Below are 20,698 nucleotides of genomic sequence, written 5' to 3'. Positions count from 1 at the left end.
GAAGGAAGGAAGGAAGGAAGGAAGGAAGGAAGGAAGGAAGGAAAGAAAGAAAGAAAGAAAGAAAGAAAGAAAGAAAGAAAGAAAGAAAGAAAGAAAGAAAGAAAGAAAGAAAGAAAGAAAGAAAGAAAGAAAGAAAGAAAGAAAGAAAGAAAGAAAGAAAGAAAGAAAAAAAGAGAAAGAAAAGAAAAGGGGACAGCAAGAGCTAGGACAATGGGTAGGGCATTTGCCTTGCATGTGGCCTACCTGGGTTCTATTCCTGGCATCCCATATGGTTCTCCAAGCACTGCCAGGAGTAATTCCTGAGTGTAGAGCCAGCAGTAACCCCTAAGCATCTCTGGGTGTGATCCAAAAAACAACAACAACAACAAAAGAAAGAATGAAGGAAAAAGAAAGAGCGAGCAAGCCAGTCAAGCAAGCAAAAGCAGGCTCAGGAGAAAGCAGGCCTACACTGACAGTCAGTACTCCTTCCTCCACCCACAAGGAACACACTCTTGGAGCCAATACAGCTATTAGGTTCAGGTCTTGCTTCAACCAAAATGAAGCTGCATCATTTGAACACTGAATTTAGGGCCAGTTCAGCTCTGTGCAGTCAGCAATTCCACTCCAAACAGCCGGCTAGGGTGAGCAGAGAGAGGAAATCTCAGTTCCATGAAGTGTGAGTTCAATGGCCCAAGCATTTCCCACACAACATGGGCCCTCAAAGCAAGCCAATTCCAAGTCTTCCACTCACTGTTACTACAGCACGCGCTTTCAAACTGGCTGAGCTGCACTTACTGAGAGTTTGGCTCTACTTCACTCTGTGGTTGATTTAAGGCTTTTGCATGTTTTGGTTATTTCCAATTTTGACCTATGCATTACTTTGGATTGTGGAAGTCGATGTGGAGGTCTCGTTCTGTTCAGCAGGGAGAACCCTTCGTAGGGCGCAGCCGAAAGAACAGACGCAGAGCCCGGAGGAGGGAGAAAAGGCATTTATTCTATGGCAGTTACAGTATTTTATACCTCCCTGTTGGGAGGAGGTGGTGCCAGGACCCCCAACAGAAATGCAGGGTGTGGCATGGGATTTAGCTAGTAATAAACAAATGCTGATAGGATAAAATCAGTAGGATTAGGAGTGGCAACCTTTGCTAGGTGTGGCATGGGGTTAGCTAGTGATTAAACAAATAGTGACAGGATAAGATCAGTAAAGTAAAATGGCTCCCTACATTGGATCAATGTCTTTTGTTTTGGCTAAAATTTGGGGTCTCCAAAGGCCGCATATGTCCCAGGTGATGCCCAGAGACACAGGCAGGTGCGAGTTTGTCAGTGTGCAGATCTTTACAACATGCCAGTTGACCAAAAGCTTACATTTGATAGACTGCGAACACCTGTAAAGGCAATTAGAGGCAGCCCCAAAAACCTCCATCCCTCTAGGAGAGCCCAGCAAGCTTGCCAGAGTATCCCGCCCACATGGCAGAGCCTGACAAGCTACCCGTGGTATACTCGATATGCCAAAAACAGTAACAATGACGGTCTTTATTCCCCTGGCCTGAAAGAGCCCACAATACGCCATTGGACTACACCAGCACACGAAAGGGACAAATGGAGACACTACTAGCACCAGCTCGAGCAAATCGATGAGCAATGACAACAGTGACAACTATTTTTCTCCTAACGAGAATCTTTAGAGACCTCAGAATGTCTTGGCTCCTGATGCTGTAGATAAAGGGGTTACCAAATAAAGTGAAAAACTTATGTTGGATTTTTGCTTTTGTTATATGAACTGTTTGCAAATTATAACTTTTCCAAAAGTGGTTATTTCCACTTTTGGAAAAAAGTGGTTATTTTTATCTATGCATTACTTTGGATCAACGTCTTCTGTTTTGGCTAAAAATTGGGGTCTCCAAAATTTGTGATCTCCAAAATTTGGGGTCTCCTGAGGCCACATTATTCTAAGGAAATATTATTATTATTATTATTCTAAGGAAACTCAATAAAACATACTTACAGTTGTCTCTGTAATTTGAATGCATTATTTTAAATAAATAAACTATAATTGTAAATGACAAACTTTAATAGAAATATTTGGGAAAAATAAAACAAGACAGATCTTAAAATGTAAAACAAAATCTCCTTAGGAATTAAAAAGAAAGCTTAATGGAAAGAATCAAATTAATTTATATGGATATTGAGATAAGATCATTAAAATGATAAAATTGGATAAATATTACAAATGCTATTATAAAAATCTTATAATGCTAGTTGTAGTTATCATTACCGCTACTGGATACTGGAAATCTGGGACTTTTCATCACAAAAAAAACTGACCATTTTTAAATTTTTGACCCAAAGACTTTTTTCAGAGCCATCTGTAAGTTCTTGTTCCTCAGACTGTAGATAAAGGGGTTCAGCATGGGGGTGACCACAGTGAACATCACTGAGGCGATGGTGTTAGATTGTGAACTATGAGGAACAGCAGAGCTCAGGTATATTCCAAGGGCTGTACTGTAAAACAGCAAGACCACGGATAGGTGAGAAACACAGGTAGAAAATGCCTTATACTTCCCCTGAGTCGAAGAGATGCGGCGTACGGAGGCAATGATTTTAGAGTAAGAGTAAAGGATGCAAGCAAAGGGAGCACCTCCCAGAAGCAAAGCTTCCAGATACATCACTGTGACGTTCAGGAGGGTGTCAGAATGAGCAACCTGGACCACTTCTTTGAGGTCACAGAAAAAGTGGGGGATTTCCTGTTCTGCACAGAAGGACAGTTGCAATGTCAATAAAGAGTTCAGCAAGGAACGCAGCGCACTGATGACCCAGCTTAACAGAGCCAGCGATCCACAGAGCCGAGAGTTCATGATGACTGTGTAGTGCAGGGGGTGGCAGATGGCCACATAGCGGTCATAGGCCATCACTGTCAGAAGTAAGGTGTCCAATGTTGCAAACAATATGAAAAAGTACATCTGGGTGATACATCCATCATAGGTTATGGCTTTGCTGTGTGTCTGGATGTTCACCAGCATCTTGGGGATGGTGGTGGAGGTGAAGCAAATGTCCACAAAGGACAGGTTGGACAGGAAGAAGTACATGGGCGTGTGCAGGTGAGGGTCTGAGCTTACAGCCAGGATGAGGAGCAGATTGCCAAGCACAGTGATCAGGTACATAAGAAGGAAAAATCCAAATATGAGCGGCTGGAGTTCTGGATCATCTGAAAATCCTAGAAGAATAAATTCCATAGTTCCTGTGAGATTCTCTGCTTCCATGGGGTGGAAAGCACTACAAGTGAAAAAGCCACAGTCCTGTTAAAATAAACATCACACAGAGCTCAACACATACATCTCACATGTATTGTCAAAGGTCAGTTCAATATTTTGCATGACTGTCCTTTATACCTTTATATAGGTATACTGCCTGTCTTGCTGAATTTTTTCCATGATCAGCCTTTCCAAAAAGGCAATTCACCACTTTTTTGTTGTTTGTTGGTTTGTTTGGGGGTCCATACCCGGCTGTGCTCCTGGGCTTACTTCTGTCTCTACACTCAGGGTTCACCCTTGGCAGGGTGTGGAGGACAATATGGGATGCAGGGGACCCCACCCAGGACAGCTGTGTGCAAGGAAGCACCTTATCCACTATACTATCGCCCAGCCCCTCACGAACTCTTTCTATCAAAAATATTATCTTTTGCTAAGAGCTATCTAGGTCATGCATTAATGGTGACCAAAAACAGACAAAAAGTAAGTAGTTCAATTAGTTATAAAGAAAAATATAAGCCAAAAAATGTATCTAATTATCTCCAACCATGGTCAAGCCTTTAATAAAAGTGCACACAGGTAGAGAGAAGTACATATACGAAGAGCTTTTACTAGAAATATGGAAAGGCCAAAAAACAGGTAGAAATTCAGTTTTTCAGTTAAAACTAGAGGAACACATTAAGAATTTGCTGGCTGAGGGGCTGGAGCGATAGCACAGCGGGTAGGGTGTTTGCCTTGCACGAGGCCGACTGGGTTCAACTCCCAGCATCCCATATGATCCCCCGAGCACCACCAGGAGTAATTCCTGAGTGCAGAGTCAGAAGTAACCCCTGTGCATCACCGGGTGTGACCAAAAAGCAAAATAAAAAATAAATGTATAATTCCTTTAAAAGAAAAAAAAATTGCTGGCCGGATAGGCTGCTTACAACATATAAACTATCACACATTTCCCAAGATCTACAGATACACATATCACCCAGGAGGAAAAGTGCTCAGATGGTAGGAATTATATTATAATTTGATAAAATCTCATCATTAACGAAACACTGCAGCTTACTAACCACTAAAGCAAAGCCGGTTGATAATCCACAAGTATACAAAGTGCATTCCAGACAAGCACTATTAAGAGTGAGAGCCGGTTACTGGGCTAGGCTAGGAGGGCTCGGTGATAACCTCAGAGCAATGTTCTTGCCTTTCATTCTCTCTAACCATCCCCTCTGGGGTCTACACGCCAGTGTCTACTCACCTAGGTGGGGGTTCTGAGAGGGAGGCCTCTGGGTGCAAACACAAATCCCTCCCAGGATAGTTGCTTGTATAAACTCGAGCACAAAGGACAGATGGAGAAGGGAAGCATCAGTCACCAAGTAAGGCTCACGACTCTCGAGCAAGAATCGTGTCCTGCCCAGCACAGGTTAAACAAAAGAGGCCTGAGTGGAGAAGATATTTACAGTTCCTGTGTCTACTCATTAGGCACGCTGCCATCTACTTCCTGTTGCCACTAAGTATAGGATTTCCCTGTGGGTCATTCCTCTGGACTAAGGAAAAGTTTTCTCCTGGTGATCCTAAGAGATGAAGCTGGAAATTGCTACCAAAACAAATCCATCCTCACCTTGGAAAATCTTTCTCAGGAGACAAGCATTGGTGTGATGGGGAAAACATGATTATTCCTTTGCTAATGACTTGCCATGACGGTGGATCTGATGTCCCCAAAATCCATCTTCTCCTAGGATGGGTCTAAGAGATTGGATAGATCTCACTGGAGAAATTAACTGGACTCAGAATGGGTCACTGAGTCAAAGGGAGAGAAGATTCAGTCTTGAGATAGTCTTAGCACTGTAGCATTGTCATCCCGTTGTTGTTCATCGGTTTGCTCGAGCGGGCACCAGTGGTGCCTCCATTGTGAGACTTGTTGTTACTGGTTTTTGACATATCAAATGCACCACCAACTCAAATACAGTAAATTTCCAGGCTCAGCCGTATGGGCAGGATACTCTCGTACTCTCGGTAGCTTGCTGGGCTCTCCGAGAAGGAAGGAGGAATCGAACCCGTATCGGCCACATGCAAGGCAAATGCCCTACCCTCTGTGCTATTGCTCCAGTCCTGAGATCACTGCCTCAGAGATAGTCTTAATGATGTTATTGTTTGATGCGTGAGGAAGGATGGTAGCTTTTTCCTAGTCAAACCTTAAGCAAATATTATTGAACAGCATGAGCCTCTGGGGTTGCATGAACGGCCTCCAGGACTCGTTCTAGGTCCTTGTTACTTGCTCTCCCCCTCTTTCTGTAAACAAATCTGTGAACATTAAATGTGCAATGCACACGGAAACACACCCCAGAACAGAGGCAGGGCACAGGCCAATGAACAGGAAGGGGTGCTGAGAAATATCTGTGAATGCCTGATACATGAACTGATTCTCAGGGTCGGTGAATGCCTGATACATAAACTGATTCTCAGGGTCTGATGCACCCCGTGTTTTCCAGGTTATTAGAAAAATTCTTAATTTGGGCATACATCTGTGAAAGTCCACAATAATATAATCATGTGAGAAATTGAATGTTTATTTGTGGAACATGGGCATGTGACACCATTAAATCTAAAATAATTATGCTTTATTATTCAACTTTTATACATTGGTGTAGTTTGGAGACTACACCGAGAGAAAGAGGGAGAGGGAGAGGGGGAGGAGGGGATAGGGAGAGGAGCGGAGAGAGGAAGAGAGAGAGAGGGAGATTACTCAGGAATCACTCCCTGTCTTGCATTCAGGAATCACTCTTGGCAGATTTCAGGGAACGGGATGATGGAGATCAAATATGGGTTGGCTTTTGACTTCACTTTATTTTGTAAATGATCAAAAATAGGACAGATCAATGCATTCAATCCTCTTATCAAATAAAAAATAGCAGTATATAATATAAATAAATAAGTGTGAGGGGAAATGGGCGGTAATACATGGAAGTGTGAAAGGAAAGTGCAACATGGAAAACTAGAAAGTGGATTTATAGCAAAATATCATTTTTTTTTGCTTTTTGGGTCACACCCAGCAATGTACACGGTTCACTCCTGGCTCTGTACTCAGGAACTACCGATGGGATGCTCAGGGGACCATATGGGATGCTGGGAATCGAACCTGGGTCGGCCGCATGCAAGACAAACGCCCTACCCGCTGTGCTATCACCCCAGCCCCACAAAATATCATTCTTTTAAGTCTTTTCATATCACCATAGAGTTTTAAATACCACCACCATCCAGTTTCCCATGGAAAACGTCATCCCCTTGAACATGTGCTAACATCAAGCCACCGAAACATGACTCAACTACTTTGGAGATTTGTGGATTCGTCATGTCGTGCAGAGATTCATCTTCATACTCTCCTCTGGACTGGAGCGATAGCACAGCGGGTAGGGCATTTGCCTTTCGAGTGGCTGACCCAGGTTTGATTCCTCCATCCCTCTCGGAGAGCCTGGCAAGCTACCGAGAGTATCCCGTCCGCATGGCAGAGCCTGGCAAGCTCCCCGTGGTGTATTTGATATGCCAAAAACAGAAACAACAGTCTCACAATGGAGACATTACTGGCGCCCACTCCAGCAAATCGATGAACAAAGGGTTGACAGTGCTAACACTTCCTCCTAGTTGCCCAATTTTCCAAAAAAGGGAGGAAGAATGAGCTGGACAATCAACTATCCTGCTGATTCTCAACCCACTCGCCAGCTCTTGGTTTCCTGCTTGGTGTGAGAGCTTGGTATGCTATAGCTTTAAACTTTGAAGCAGGAATTTGGGGAAAGCTTCCATGGATAACGGGAAGTTGTCTTGTTCAGGCATTGCTGAATCATATTCAATGGCAAGATCTCAACATGCCATTTAGTCCCTTTCAAGTGAATCATTCATTCTTGATTCTTACATTTCGTTTAATTTTCTAAAGTTTTGTTTTGGGCCACACCTGGCAGTGCTCAGGGATAACTCCTAAGATTGCTCAGAAGACCCTACAGGGTGCCAGGGATCAAATCCAAGTCAGACCCATGCAAGGCACACACCTGACTGCTCTATCTACACTTTCTGTCCATGACCTGACTCTTGCATTTTCACTCGTTATACTCACCCCAAAATCTCTTAACTCATCCATAACAAGAGTTGGGCATTTTGATGTACTATTTCAAAATGGAAAGTGGAAAATGGTGGACGCCACGTGGGTGTTGGTGCTGCTGCCGCTGCTATCTTCCCCATAGAAAGAAAGCGCTGGGAGAGAAAATCCTTCCCCATCCCCGGGCGGCATGGGGTCATAGCTTAGCTTACAGTCTAGATGCATTTCTATAAGTCTCTGGGCGGGCACATCTTTTCGACTCCACTGTTCTTTCTGCATTAACATATGCCTCAGAGACCTGGGCCCTATGAAAACAGAATAAGAATGCTATTATGGTCTTCCAAAGAGGAATAGATAGAGCTATGCTTGGAATATCACACTTGACTCAAGTGGGAGAAGGAAACCAGAATTTCAACCTCTGTCGACGATTGAGGTTCAGGGATACTGTCTCATTTTCCAAAATCGAAAATCAGACCGGCTGGACACATAATGCAATTTGCAGATGACCATTGGACTAGAACTGTTACCGACTGGATTCCACAGGATGTCAAAAGAATGCCTGGCCGCCTACCTATGAGATGGTCAGACTTCCTCATCAAGACCCTGAATGAACTGTTCAAGGCTCTTCGTATTCCTGAAGTGACAGATGCCACTGGATGACACTAGACGCTACAGAGATGGATGGAGACATTACTGGCACCCACTCAAGCAAATCGATGAGCAGTGGGATGACAAGTGATACAAGTGATATATGTATAACACATATATACATATATATACATACATATACATATTTCTGCTGTGATGGGTCATGGTGAAGGCTGGAATTCAGGCCTCCCATATGCAAAGCATGTGCCAGTCCTTGAATTACCTTCAAATACCTTTCAACCCTACCTGAATTTGTTGGCAAGATGATTTTGTGGGGTGTAATTATGAAACAGCAGGTAGGTCACTTGTTTGGCATGTGGCATCTCGGTATGTTTGATCCCTGGTATCTCATATAGTTCCCTGAGCCTACCAGGAGTAATTTCTGAATGCAGAGGCAGAAGTAACCCATGAGCATGACCAGGTGTGGCCCAAAACTCAAAAACAAGAACAAAAAAAAAGAATGAAGACAGACAGAAAGAGAGAAAGAGAGAAAGAAAAGAAAGAAAGAAAGAAAGAAAGAAAGAAAGAAAGAAAGAAAGAAAGAAAGAAAGAAAGAAAGAAAGAAAGAAAGAAAGAAAGAAAGAAAGAAAGAAAGAAAGAAAGAAAGAAAGAAAGAAAGAAAGAAAGAAAGAAAGAAAGAAGGGAAGAAGGAAAAGAAAGAAAAGGGGCCAGAGCTAGGACAACGGGTAGGGCATTTGCCTTGCATGTGGCCTACCTGGGTTCTATTCCTGGCATCCCATATGGTTCTCCAAGCACTGCCAGGAGTAATTCCTGAGTGTAGAGCCAGCAGTAACCCCTAAGCATCTCTGGGTGTGATCCAAAAAACAACAACAACAACAAAAGAAAGAATGAAAGAAAAAGAAAGAGCGAGCAAGCCAGTCAAGCAAGCAAAAGCAGGCTCAGGAGAAAGCAGGCCTGCACTGACAGTCAGTACTCCTTCTTCCACCCACAAGGAACACACTCTTGGGGCGAATACAGCTATTAGGTTCAGGTCTTGCTTCAACCACAATGAAGCTGTGTCATTGGAACATTGAACTTAGAGCCAGTTCAGCTCTGTGCACTCAGCAAAGAGCAATTCCACTCCAAACAACCGGCTAGGGTGAGCAGAGAGAGGGAATCTCAGTTCCATGAAGTGTGAATTCAATGGTCCAAGCATTTCCCACATAACATGGACCCTAAAACATTGGGGACGGGCCTGGAAACCCCCCACCTCTGTCCCTGTAAACGGGGACTGAGTACGTGGGAAGCCTAGGCACCCCCTACCTTAGTTCTTGTAAATGGGAATGAGTATGGAGAAACTTGGCATGAGGCGAGCCATGCCCTGACAGCCAACTTTGACAGGCGGCCAAAGGGCCACCATGCTCTGGCGACCAGCCTGGAAAGGGGGTCGAAGGGCCACCATGCTCTGGCGACCTGCCTCGAGAGAAAAGTTGAAGGGCCACCATGATCTGGCAGCTGGACACGAGAGGAGGCTGAAGGGAGGATTGACTCGCGTCTGCCATGGCCGTGCTCAAGGCCACCTCTGCTTTCCCATCTTTCTCAAGACTGAGAGAAGGAACCGAAAAACAAGTAATATTGGCAAAAATGAAGTTGCTTGCACCGCTTGATTCATAATGTTTATGCCGCTTACGTAACCTGCTGAGTATTGCTAAAATAAGACTATGTAAACCTGCTTGAAGTTCAATAAACTTGCTGTATGCCGTATGTTTCATGCAGTCCTCCCTAGCCCACTCAACTCTCATTCCCTCTCTCCAGCAGAGGTTCAAGTTGGCCTCGCGGGCCCGGCACTAAAAGCAAGCCAACTCCAAGTCTTCTGCTTACTACAGCACGCGCTTTCAAACTGGCTGAGCTGCACTTACTGAGAGTTTGGCTCTGCTTCACTCTGTGGTTGATTTAAGGCTTCTACATGGTTTGGTTATTTCCAATTTTGACCTATGCATTACTTTGGATCACCATCCCTTTTTCTGGATAAAATTTGGGGTCTCCAAAATTTGGAATCTCCAAAACTTGCGGTCTCCTGTGGCTACATATGTCTCAGGTGCTATCCAGAGACTCAGGCAGGTTTCTGTTTGTCAGTGTGCAGATCGTTACAACATGCCAGTTGACCAAAAGCTTACATTCGATAGACTGGGAACACCTGTAAAGGTGATTAGAGGCCTCCCCAAAAACCTCCATCCCTCTCAGAGAGCCCAGCAAGCTACCCAGAGTATCCCGCCCACACAGCAGAGCCTGGCAAGATACCCGTGGCATACTCGATATGCCAAAAACGGTAACAACAACTGTCTTTATTCTCCTGATCCTGAAAGAGCCCCCAATAGGCCATTGGACTACACTAGCACGCGACAGGGTTGAATAGACACATTACTGACGCCCGCTCGAGCAAATCGATGAACAATGGATGACAGTGATACATCATACATGATACTTAGCAGTTGATATTAAGTATTGAAAATTCCAAAAAATATAATTAAAATGGTGTAGCAAGAGTCACTATTAAATTATGGTGAGAAAAGAATTAAAAATTCCTTTTTTTATATATATATTTTAATACCTGAAAAATTAGGAAATTTTCACCTAGGGACAACTGAAAAATATTTCAGGAGAGTGAAAACTGTTTTTCTCCTAACAAGAATCTTTAGAGACCTCAGAATGTCTTGGCTCCTGAAGCTAAAGATAAAGGGGTTATCAAATAAAGTGAAACACTTATGTTGGATTTTTGCCTTTGTTATATGAACAGTTTGCAAATTATAATTTTTCCAAAAGTGTGTTGTTATTATTCTAAGGAAACTCAGTAAAACATACTTAGTATTGTCACTGTCATTTGAATGCATTATTTTAAATAAATAAACTATAATTGTAAATGACAAATTTTAATAGAAATATTTGGGAAAAATGAAACAAGACAGATCTTAAAATGCAAAACAAGATCCAAAATCTTCTTAGGAATTAAAAAGAAAGCTGAATGGAAAGAATCAAATTAATTTATATGGATATTGAGATAAGATCATTAGAATGATAAAATTGGATAAATATTACAAATGCTATTATAAAAATCTTATAATGCTAGTTGTAGTTATCATTACCGCTACTGGCTACTGGAAATCTGGGACTTTTCATCACAAAAAAAGCTGACCATTTTTAAATTTTTGACCTAAAGACTTTTTTCAGAGCCATCTGTAAGTTCTTGTTCCTCAGACTGTAGATAAAGGGGTTCAGCATGGGGGTGACCACAGTGAACATCACTGAGGCGATGGTGTTAGATTGTGAACTATGAGGAACAGCAGAGCTCAGGTATATTCCAAGGGCTGTACCATAAAACAGCAAGACCACAGAGAGGTGAGACACACAGGTGGAAAATGCCTTATACTTCCCCTGAGTCGAGGAGATGCGGCGTACGGAGGCAATGATTTTAGAGTAAGAGTAAAGGATGCAAGCAAAGGGAGCACCTCCCAGAAGCAAAGCTTCCAGATACATCACTGTGACGTTCAGGAGGGTGTCAGAATGAGCAACCTGGACCACTTCTTTGAGGTCACAGAAAAAGTGGGGGATTTCCTGTTCTGCACAGAAGGACAGTTGCAATGTCAATAAAGAGTTCAGCAAGGAACGCAGCGCACTGATGACCCAGCTTAACAGAGCCAGCGATCCACAGAGCCGAGAGTTCATGATGACTGTGTAGTGCAGGGGGTGGCAGATGGCCACATAGCGGTCATAGGCCATCACTGTCAGAAGGAAGTTGTCCAATGTCGCAAACAGTATGAAAAAATACATCTGGGTGATGCATCCATCATAGGTGATGGCTTTGCTGTGTGTCTGGATGTTCACCAGCATCTTGGGGATGATAGTGGAGGTAAAGCAGATGTCCGCAAAAGACAGGTTGGACAGGAAGAAGTACATGGGCGTGTGCAGGTGAGGGTCTGAGCTGACGGCCAGGATGAGGAGCAGATTTCCAAGCACAGTGATCAAGTACATTAGAAGGAAAAATCCAAATATGAGAGGCTGGAGTTCCGGATCCTCTGAAAGTCCTAGAAGAATAAATTCCATAGTTCCTGTGAGATTCTCTGCTTCCATGGGGTGAAAAGCACTAGAAGTGAAAAAGCCACAGTCCTGTTAAAATAAACATCACACAGAGCTCAACACATACATCTCACATGTATTGTCAAAGGTCAGTTCAATATTTTGCAAGGATCTATCCTTTATACCTTTATATAGGTACATTATCTGTCTTGCTGAATTTTTTTCAGGTTCAGCCTTTCACCACTTTTTTGTTGGTTTGTTGATTTGTTTGGGGGTGCCATACCTGGCTGTGCTCCTGGGCTTACTTCTTTCTCTACACTCAGGTTTCACCCCTGGCAGGGCATGGAGGACCATATGTGATGCTGAGGATACAACTCAGGTCAGCTATGTGCAAGGAAGCACCTTATCCACTGTACTATTGCCCAGCCCCTCACAAACTCTTTCTATCAAAAATATTATATTTTGCTAAGAGCTATCTAGGCCATTCATTAATGGTGACCAAAAACAAAAAGTTAGTTCAATTAGTTATAAAAAAAATATATAAGCCAAAAAATGTATCTAATTATCTCCAACCGTGGGCAAGCCTTTAGTAAATGTGCACGCAGGTAGAGAGGAGGACATATACGAAGAGCTTTTACTAGAAATTTGGAAAGACCAACAAACAGGTGAAAATTCAGTTTTTTACTTAAAACTAGAGGAACACATTAAGAATTTGCTGGCTGATGGGCTGAAGCGATAGCACAGTGGGTAGGGCGTTAGCCTTGCACGAGGCCAACCGGGTTCGACTCCCAGCATTCCATATGGTCCCCAGAGCACCACCAGGAGTAATTCCTGAGTGCAGAGTCAGGAGTAACCCCTGTGCATCACCGGGTGTGACCAAAAAGCAAATAAAAAAAAATAAATGTATAATTCCTTTAAAAAAAAAAAAGAAAAAGAATTTGCTGGCCGGATAGGCTGCTTACAAAATATAAACTATCACACATTTCCCAAGATCTACAGATACACATATCACCCAGGAGGAAAGTGCTCAGGGGGTAGGAATTATATTATAATTTGATAAAATCTCATTATTTACAAAACACTGCAGCTTACTAACCACTAAAGCAAAGCCTGTTGATAATCCACAAGTGTACAAAGTCCATTTCCAGACAAGCACTATTAAGAGTGAGAGCCGGTTACTGGGCTAGGCTAGGAGGGCTCGGTGATAACATCAGAGCAATGTTCTTGCCTTTCATTCTCTCTGACCATCCCCTCTGGGGTCTACACGCCAATGTCTACTCACCTAGGTGGGGGTTCTGAGAGGGAGGCCTCTGGGTGCAAACACAAATCCCTCCCAGGGTAGTTGCTTGTACAAACTCGAGCACAAAGGACAGAGCGAGAAGGGAAGCATCAGTCTCCAAGTAAGGCTCACGACTCTCGAGCAAGAATCGTGTCCTGCCCAGCACAGGTTAAACAAAAGAGGCCTGAGTGGAGAAGATATTTACAGTTCCTGTGTCTGCTCATTAGGCACGCTGCCATCTACTTCCTGTTGCCACTAAGTATAGGATTTCCCTGTGGGTCATTCCTCTGGACTAAGGAAAAGTTTTCTCCTGGTGATCCTAAGAGATGAAGCTGGAAATTGCTACCAAAACAAATCCATCCTCACCTTGGAAAATCCTTCTCAGGAGAAAAGCATTGGTGTGATGGGGAAAACATGATTATTCCTTTGCTAATGACTTGCCATGACGGTGGATCTGATGTCCCCAAAATCCATCTTCTCCTAGGATGGGTCTAAGAGATTGGATAGATCTCACTGGAGAAATTAACTGGACTCAGAATGGGTCACTGAGTCAAAGGGAGAGAAGATTCAGTCTTGAGATAGTCTTAGCTCTGTAGCATTGTCATCCCGTTGTTGTTCATCCGTTTGCTCGAGCGGGCACCAGTGGTGCCTCCATTGTGAGACTTGTTGTTACTGGTTTTTGGCATATCAAATACACCACCAAATCAAATACCATAAATTGCCAGTCTCTACTGTGTGGGCAGGATACTCTCAGAAGCTTGCTGGGCTCTCCGAGAGGGACAAAAAATCAAACCCGTATCGGCCACATGCAAGGCAAATGCCCTACCCTCTGTGCTATTGCTCCAGTCCTGAGATCACTGCCTCAGAGATAGTCTTAATAATGTTATTGTTTGATGCGTGAGGAAGGATGGTAGCTTTTTCCTAGTCAAACCTTAAGCAAATATTATTGAACGGCATGAGCCTCTGGGGTTGCATGAACGGCCTCCAGGACTCGTTCTAGGTCCTTGTTACTTGCTCTCCCCCTCCTTCTGTAAACAAATATGTGAACATTAAATGTGCAATGCACACGGAAACACAACTCGGAGCAGAGGCAGGGCACAGGCCAATGAACAGGAAGGGGCTCTGAGAAATATCTGTGAATGCCTGATACATGAACTGATTCTCAGGGTCTGACATAAAACCTTGCACCACGTGTTTTCCAGGTTATTAGAAAAATCCTTAATTTGGGCATACATCTGCGAAAGTCCACAATAATATAATGATGTGGGAAATTGAGTGTTCATAAAACATGGGCATGTGACACCATTAAATCTCAAATAATTGTGCTTTATTATTCAATTGTTATACATTGGTTTAGTTTTGAGACTACATTGAGAGGGAGAGGGAGAGGGAGAGGGAGCGGAGGAGGTGGGGAGATGGAGAGGAGGGAGGAGAGGAAGAGAGAGAGAGGGAGATTACTCAGGAATTACTCCCTGTCTTGCACTCAGGAAACACTCTTGGCAGGTTTCAGAGATCGGGATGACAGAGATCAAATCTCGGTTGGCTGCATGCAAGGCCAGTGCCTACCTTGCTGTGTGTTCTTCTGACTTCGCTTTATTTTGTTCAAAAATAGGACAGATCAATGCATTTAATCCTCTTATCAAATAAAAAAATAGCAGTATATAATATAAATAAATAAGTGTGAGCGGAAATGGGCGGTAATACATGGAAGTGTGTAAGGAAAGTGCAACATGGAAAACTAGAAAGTGGATTTATATCAAAATATCTTTTTTTTTGCTTTTTGGGTCACACCCGGCAATGCACAGGGGTCACTCCTGGCTCTGTACTCAGTAACTACCGATGGGGTCCTCAGGGGACATATGGGATGCTGGAAATAGAACCTGGGTCGGCCGCGTGCAAGACAAACGTCCTACCATCTGTGCTATCGCTCCAGTCCCACAAAATATCATTCTTTTAAATCTTTTCATATCACCATATGGTTTTAAATATCACCACCATCCAGTTTCCCATGGAGAACGTCATCCCCTTGAACATGTGCTAACATCAAGCCACCAAAACATGACTCAACTACTTTGGAGATTTGTGGATTTGTCTTGTCGTGCAGAGATTCATCTTCATACTCTCCTCTGGACTGGAGCTATAGCACAGCGGGTAGGGCATTTGCCTTGCGAGTGGCTGACCCGGGTTCGATTCCTCCATCCCTCTCAGAGAGCCCACCAAGCTACCTAGAGTATCCCGCCCGCATGGCAGAGCCTGGCAAGCTCCCTGTGGTGTATTTGATATGCCAAACACAGAAACAACAGTCTCGCAATGGAGACGTTACTGGCGCCCACTCCAGCAAATCGATGAACAATGGGTTGACAGTGCTAACACTTCCTCCTAGTTGCCCAATTTTCCAAAAAAGGGAGGAAGAATGAGCTGGACAATCAACTATCCTGCTGATTCTCAACCCACTCACCAGCTCTTGGTTTCCTGCTTGGTGTGAGAGCTTGGTATGCTACAGCTTTAAACTTTGAAGCAGGAATTTGGGGAAAGCTTCCGTGGATAACAGGAGAGTTGTCTGGTTCAGGCATTGCTGAATCACATTCAATGGCAAGATCTCAACATGCCATTTAGTCCCTTTCAAGTGAATCACTCATTCTTGATTCTCACATTTCGTTTAATTTTCTAAATTGTTTTGGGCCACACCTGGCAGTGCTCAGGGATAACTCCTAAGATTTCTCAGAAGACCCTACAGGGTGCCAGGGATCAAATCCAAGTCAGACCCATGCAAGGCACACACCTGACTGCTCTATCTACACTTTCTGTCCATGACCTGACTCTTGCATTTTCACTCGTTATACTCACCCCAAAATCTCTTAACTCGTCCATAACAAGAGTTGGGCATTTTGATGTACTATTTCAAAATGGATGAATGCTTCTGATGCCAGTGACCATGCGAAACTCTTGAGCTCATTCATCAACGTGGTTTGGCGCGAGCCTCAGGCAACCACAAGCTAATGTCCGAGCTCACAAAGCTGTGCAGAGATGCGATAAAGGAAGACCTCAAAGAGAGAAGAGCAGCAGTGTTGGCCAGTGCAGCAGAAGCCGGGAAAAGTATTCGCAATGCTCGCCTGTCCTTCGCCAACTACAAGACCAAGATGACTGCCCTCCGACGTCCCAATGGATCTATCACATCCTCTAGAAAGGCAATGGAGAAAATTATTCACGACTTCTACTCAGATCTCTTTGACAGCCATGTCCACCTGCCCACATACCAAATTCCACAGGATGAATATGTCATTCCCAACGTTCTCCCTTCTGAAGTCCGACACGCCATTTTGCTGGTAAAGACGCAAACAGCACCTGGTCCGGACAAGGTCAGACCTGAACACCTGAAGAATCTACCGCCAGTACTCATCAATACACTGGCCTGACTCTTCACACGCTACCTGTCTGAATGCAAGATTCCATCCCAGTGGAAAACCAGTAGGACCATTCTGTTGTACAAGAAGGTAGAAGACATCCACGACATCAGCAACTATCGCCAATCTGCCTGTTGTCTGTCATCTACAACTTGTTCACTCGTGTCATCCTAAATAGAATAGGCAGAACACTAGACGAAGGACAACCATGCGAGTAAGCCAGGTTCCAAAGAGGATTCAGCATGATAGACCATATCCACACAGTAACCAAACTCATTGAAGTTTCGTGAGAGTTCAAGATGCCGCTCTGTCTAACGTTCATCGACTTAAAGAAGGCCTTCGGTTCTGTTGAGACTGAGGCGGTCATCGAAGCCTTGGTCAAACACGGCATTCAAACTCAGTATATCAGAATCCTCAGTGAGCTGTATTGTGGATTCACCACCAGGATCTCACCATTCTACAAGGAAGTGATCATTGATGTAAAGAGAGGGGTGCGGCAAGGTGATACCATTTCACCTTGGTGAAACTTGGTGAAACTCTTCAGTGCCGCCCTTGAGAACATCAAGGCACACTCCTGACTGCTCTATCTACACTTTCTGTCCATGACCTGATTCTTGCACTTTCATTCATTATACTCACCCAGAAATCTCTCAACTCATTCATAACAAGAGCTGGGCATTTTGATTTACTATTTCACTCTAAGGAAAACTTCCTCTTGAAATTTCTTAGCACCGACTGAATTCGCAGTTGATGTACTGGAGATCTGAAGTCATTCTTTAAATTTGAATAAGTATTCAGTCCTAAATAGTATTTTCCCCTTTAAATGAATGAAACGGGCATATTAGCAGTTATTTTTTTTCAATGTCTATTTGGTAATTGGCATGTGGCTACAATATTCAGAGGTCCTCTAAAAGAAAACGTAGGAGACTCCCATTTGTATGAACTGAGAATATAGGGGACATTTTTTTCCGATTGCTTTTATCTTTCTTAATTTTATTTATTTGTTCAATTAAATCACAGTGAGATACACAGTTACAAAGTTGTTCAGTTGTTCATGATTGGGTATCAGTCATATAATGTTCCAGCCCCCACCTCCATTCACCAGGGTACATTTCCCACCACCAATGTCCCCAGTTTTCCTCCCAGCCCCCGTCCCACCTCTCTGGCAGGCACATTTCTTCTCATCTCTCTCTCTCTCTCTCTCTATCTATCTATCTATCTATCTATCTATCTATCTATCCAGCTATCTCTGTCACTCTTTGTCTCTGTCTCTCTCTGTCTCTGTCTCTCTCTCTCTCTCTTTCCCCTGTGCCCCGATTTAGGGATGTATGATCTACAGTACATATACTGAAAGTTTGAAAGTTTATCATGTATATCCCTTTACCACATTTCAACACTCAGCTCTAGTCCAGAGTGATCATTCCTAACTATTAATGTCATACCAGTCCCTTCTCTATCTTAACTGCCCTTGGTGTCCCCACCACCAGCCCCACCCCGCCACACACACACCTGTGCCAAGCTTCTAATTATTGACCAGTCTTCCTGGCCCTGTTTTTCCTGGCTATATCGCACAAATGAGTGCAGTCATTCCATATCATATGGTACATTTTTTATGATCAAATGAGTCTGTTGGTTAGTAATTGTCTACCAAACTACACAAAAACAAAATTTTACACATTTGAAATATGTTATTACTTTTAACATGCATATGGGAGAAATAACTCCACTCAGGATACAGTCAGTGGTGAACACACGAGACAGAAATTACAGAAGATGGAAGACATGGGGGAGAATATTCGAATCTCCGTGTCTATAGGCTTCACCTCTTTGAGGTCACGCACTTTGAAATCTAAGTATCTCAGAGAATCTCCCCAAACTAGTCATTCCCCTCCAATGTTCCCTGAAATCTTTCCCTAACAAAGTGGCACATGGGTAAATATTGGCACTGACTTGTTTTTTCTGCCAATTGGGTTGTGTTGAGTGATGTATATTTTGGGCGGGGGAGAAGAGAGTCGATGTGTCCCAACCACCAGCACTCTCATGCTTTTAGCTTCTTCCTTGGCAGAGGAGGGTGGGGTCCCTCCAGATAGTGCACATGGGACAGAGAAGATCTGGAGGTTTGAATTGGCACTTCTGCCATTAAAAGCTTGTATCTCGCTGTTTATGCCATCTCCTTGGCACCAATGTTGCTTTATGATGCAGGAACGCATCTCTGCATGTGAGAACCCTGAGTTCAGTCCTCAACACTGTATTGTTCCCTACCAATGCCAGGAGTGGTAATTGTGGCCCCCACCACTAATGGGTGGTACCCCCCTTAAATAAGACCTATTGCTTCCTATATGCAACCAAGACTGAGTAATAGTACCCTGCATTTTCTCATACAACCTTTATCAGTAGATTTCATCAGCTTCTGTTTTTCATGAACATAAAAATGAATCCTAGGAATGGTTAATGGCATATATTTATATAAAGGTGGTTCTGCATTTCAAATGTTGGTCATAGGTGACAAATATAACAATTCTAAGGATTGACATAATTTAGGGGTTATTTTTGATATGCATACCATTGCAGAATATCCTACATTCTTATAAAGGAAGAGCTAAAACAAGCCATTTTAAATTTTCTGCTAAGTAGATTAGGAGATATGAAAACATACACAAAAATATTGATTTTTTTGTGATCAGAGATTCAAGTTTGGTGATTTCAGGTGGCTGGTTTTACAATTATTTCTAATCCTATAATTTGAATCATGCAAGTATTAAGACTAAGTTGTTCTACTGAGAAATTTCTGGAAGGCTCTCTGGAGTTCCTTGTTTCTCAGGCTGTAGATGAAGGGGTTCAGCATAGGGACCACCATGGAATATACTACTGATATCAGTGCATCATTTCTGGTAGAATGGGAAACAGCTGAGCTGAGATACACACCAACACCTGTTCCATAATATAAGCAAACAATGGCCAAGTGAGAGCCACAGATGGAGAAGGCTTTGTACTTCCCACCCATGGATGAGACTCTTGAAACTGATGACACAATTCTTGTATAAGAGTAAAGAATCCCTGAGATTGGAACACCACCAAAGATAGCACCAAAAGCATACATCAGCAGACTGTCAGTGGAGGTGTCCCCACAGGCAAGCCTCAGCAGCTGAGGAGGGTCACAGAAGAAATGAGGGATTTCCACATGAGCACAAAAGGTTAGCAGTGATATCATCAGACAGTGCATCTGGGAGTCCAAAATACTGATAAAAACAGACGCCAAAAGAAGTTTACAGAGGCGGGGATTCATGATGACAGGGTAGTGCAGGGGGTGACAAATAGCTACAAAACGGTCATATGCCATCACAGCTAGAACGGCACTGTCCAAACAAGAAAAAATATATAAAAGTGAAAACTGCACCAGGCAACCAGCATAAGAGAGGATTTTGCTCTGAGTGTGGATGTCCCAAATCACCTTTGGCACCGTGGTAGAGGTAAGGCCAATGTCAGCTGTGGACAGGGCAGAGAGGAAAAAGTACATGGGCGTGTGCAGGTGGGGGTCCGAGCTGACGGCCAGGATGATGAGCAGGTTCCCCGTGATGGTGACCAGGTAAATGGACAGGAAGAGGCAGAAGAGGAGAGGCTGGACTTGTGGATCATCAGAGAGTCCCAGGAGGAGGAATTCCACGGCCCCTGTTCCATTGTGTGGGTCCATGAAGCAGAGACACCTTTGGATAAATAAACGAGAGTAATTAACAAATATACAGGTCCTCATCACTGTGTGTACATATTAGGTTGAAGCAGTTCCTAAGTGGAGTAACTCTTCTTGAGTTACAATCCACTCGAAGCTATAGCTCTTCTTGTGACAATCATTCTACTTTGAATTCTTTTCTCAATGACTTTTGCTCGATCCTTTGTTGCTATAAGCACTTATTTTTGAAAAATGGTAGGAAAGCAACATGACACCAGAAAATAGTTGGTGGTTACAATGATCAGAGCAATCAGAGCTCTGAAAATCAGAGCAAAATACTCATTATTCCTTTAAAGTAAATAAAAGGGATCTGACATCCAG

The 20,698-nt window shown here is 43.4% G+C and overlaps 3 protein-coding genes across 3 annotated transcripts; all 3 read right to left on the bottom strand.

Moving 5' to 3' along the window:
* Window positions 1–2,309: 2,309 nt before the first annotated feature.
* Window positions 2,310–3,239, bottom strand: LOC101551943 (olfactory receptor 7A10-like). Its single transcript, XM_004615040.2, has one exon. It carries the CDS (start codon window positions 3,237–3,239, stop codon window positions 2,310–2,312), a length of 930 nt encoding a protein of 309 aa, XP_004615097.2.
* A 7,852-nt stretch (window positions 3,240–11,091) lies between these two features.
* On the bottom strand, window positions 11,092–12,021 carry LOC101551682 (olfactory receptor 7A10-like). The gene has a single exon (XM_004615039.2). It carries the CDS (start codon window positions 12,019–12,021, stop codon window positions 11,092–11,094), a length of 930 nt encoding a protein of 309 aa, XP_004615096.2.
* A 7,393-nt stretch (window positions 12,022–19,414) lies between these two features.
* On the bottom strand, window positions 19,415–20,341 carry LOC101551410 (olfactory receptor 7E24-like). The gene has a single exon (XM_055129414.1). It carries the CDS (start codon window positions 20,339–20,341, stop codon window positions 19,415–19,417), a length of 927 nt encoding a protein of 308 aa, XP_054985389.1.
* Between the last annotated feature and the right edge of the window lie 357 nt (window positions 20,342–20,698).

The sequence above is a fragment of the Sorex araneus genome, chromosome 2 (genome assembly GCF_027595985.1).
Source record: "Sorex araneus isolate mSorAra2 chromosome 2, mSorAra2.pri, whole genome shotgun sequence".
Classification (NCBI taxonomy): Eukaryota; Metazoa; Chordata; class Mammalia; order Eulipotyphla; family Soricidae; genus Sorex; species Sorex araneus.
Note: the sequence above shows the minus strand (reverse complement) of the source record. Positions and strands in the feature narration are given on the sequence as shown.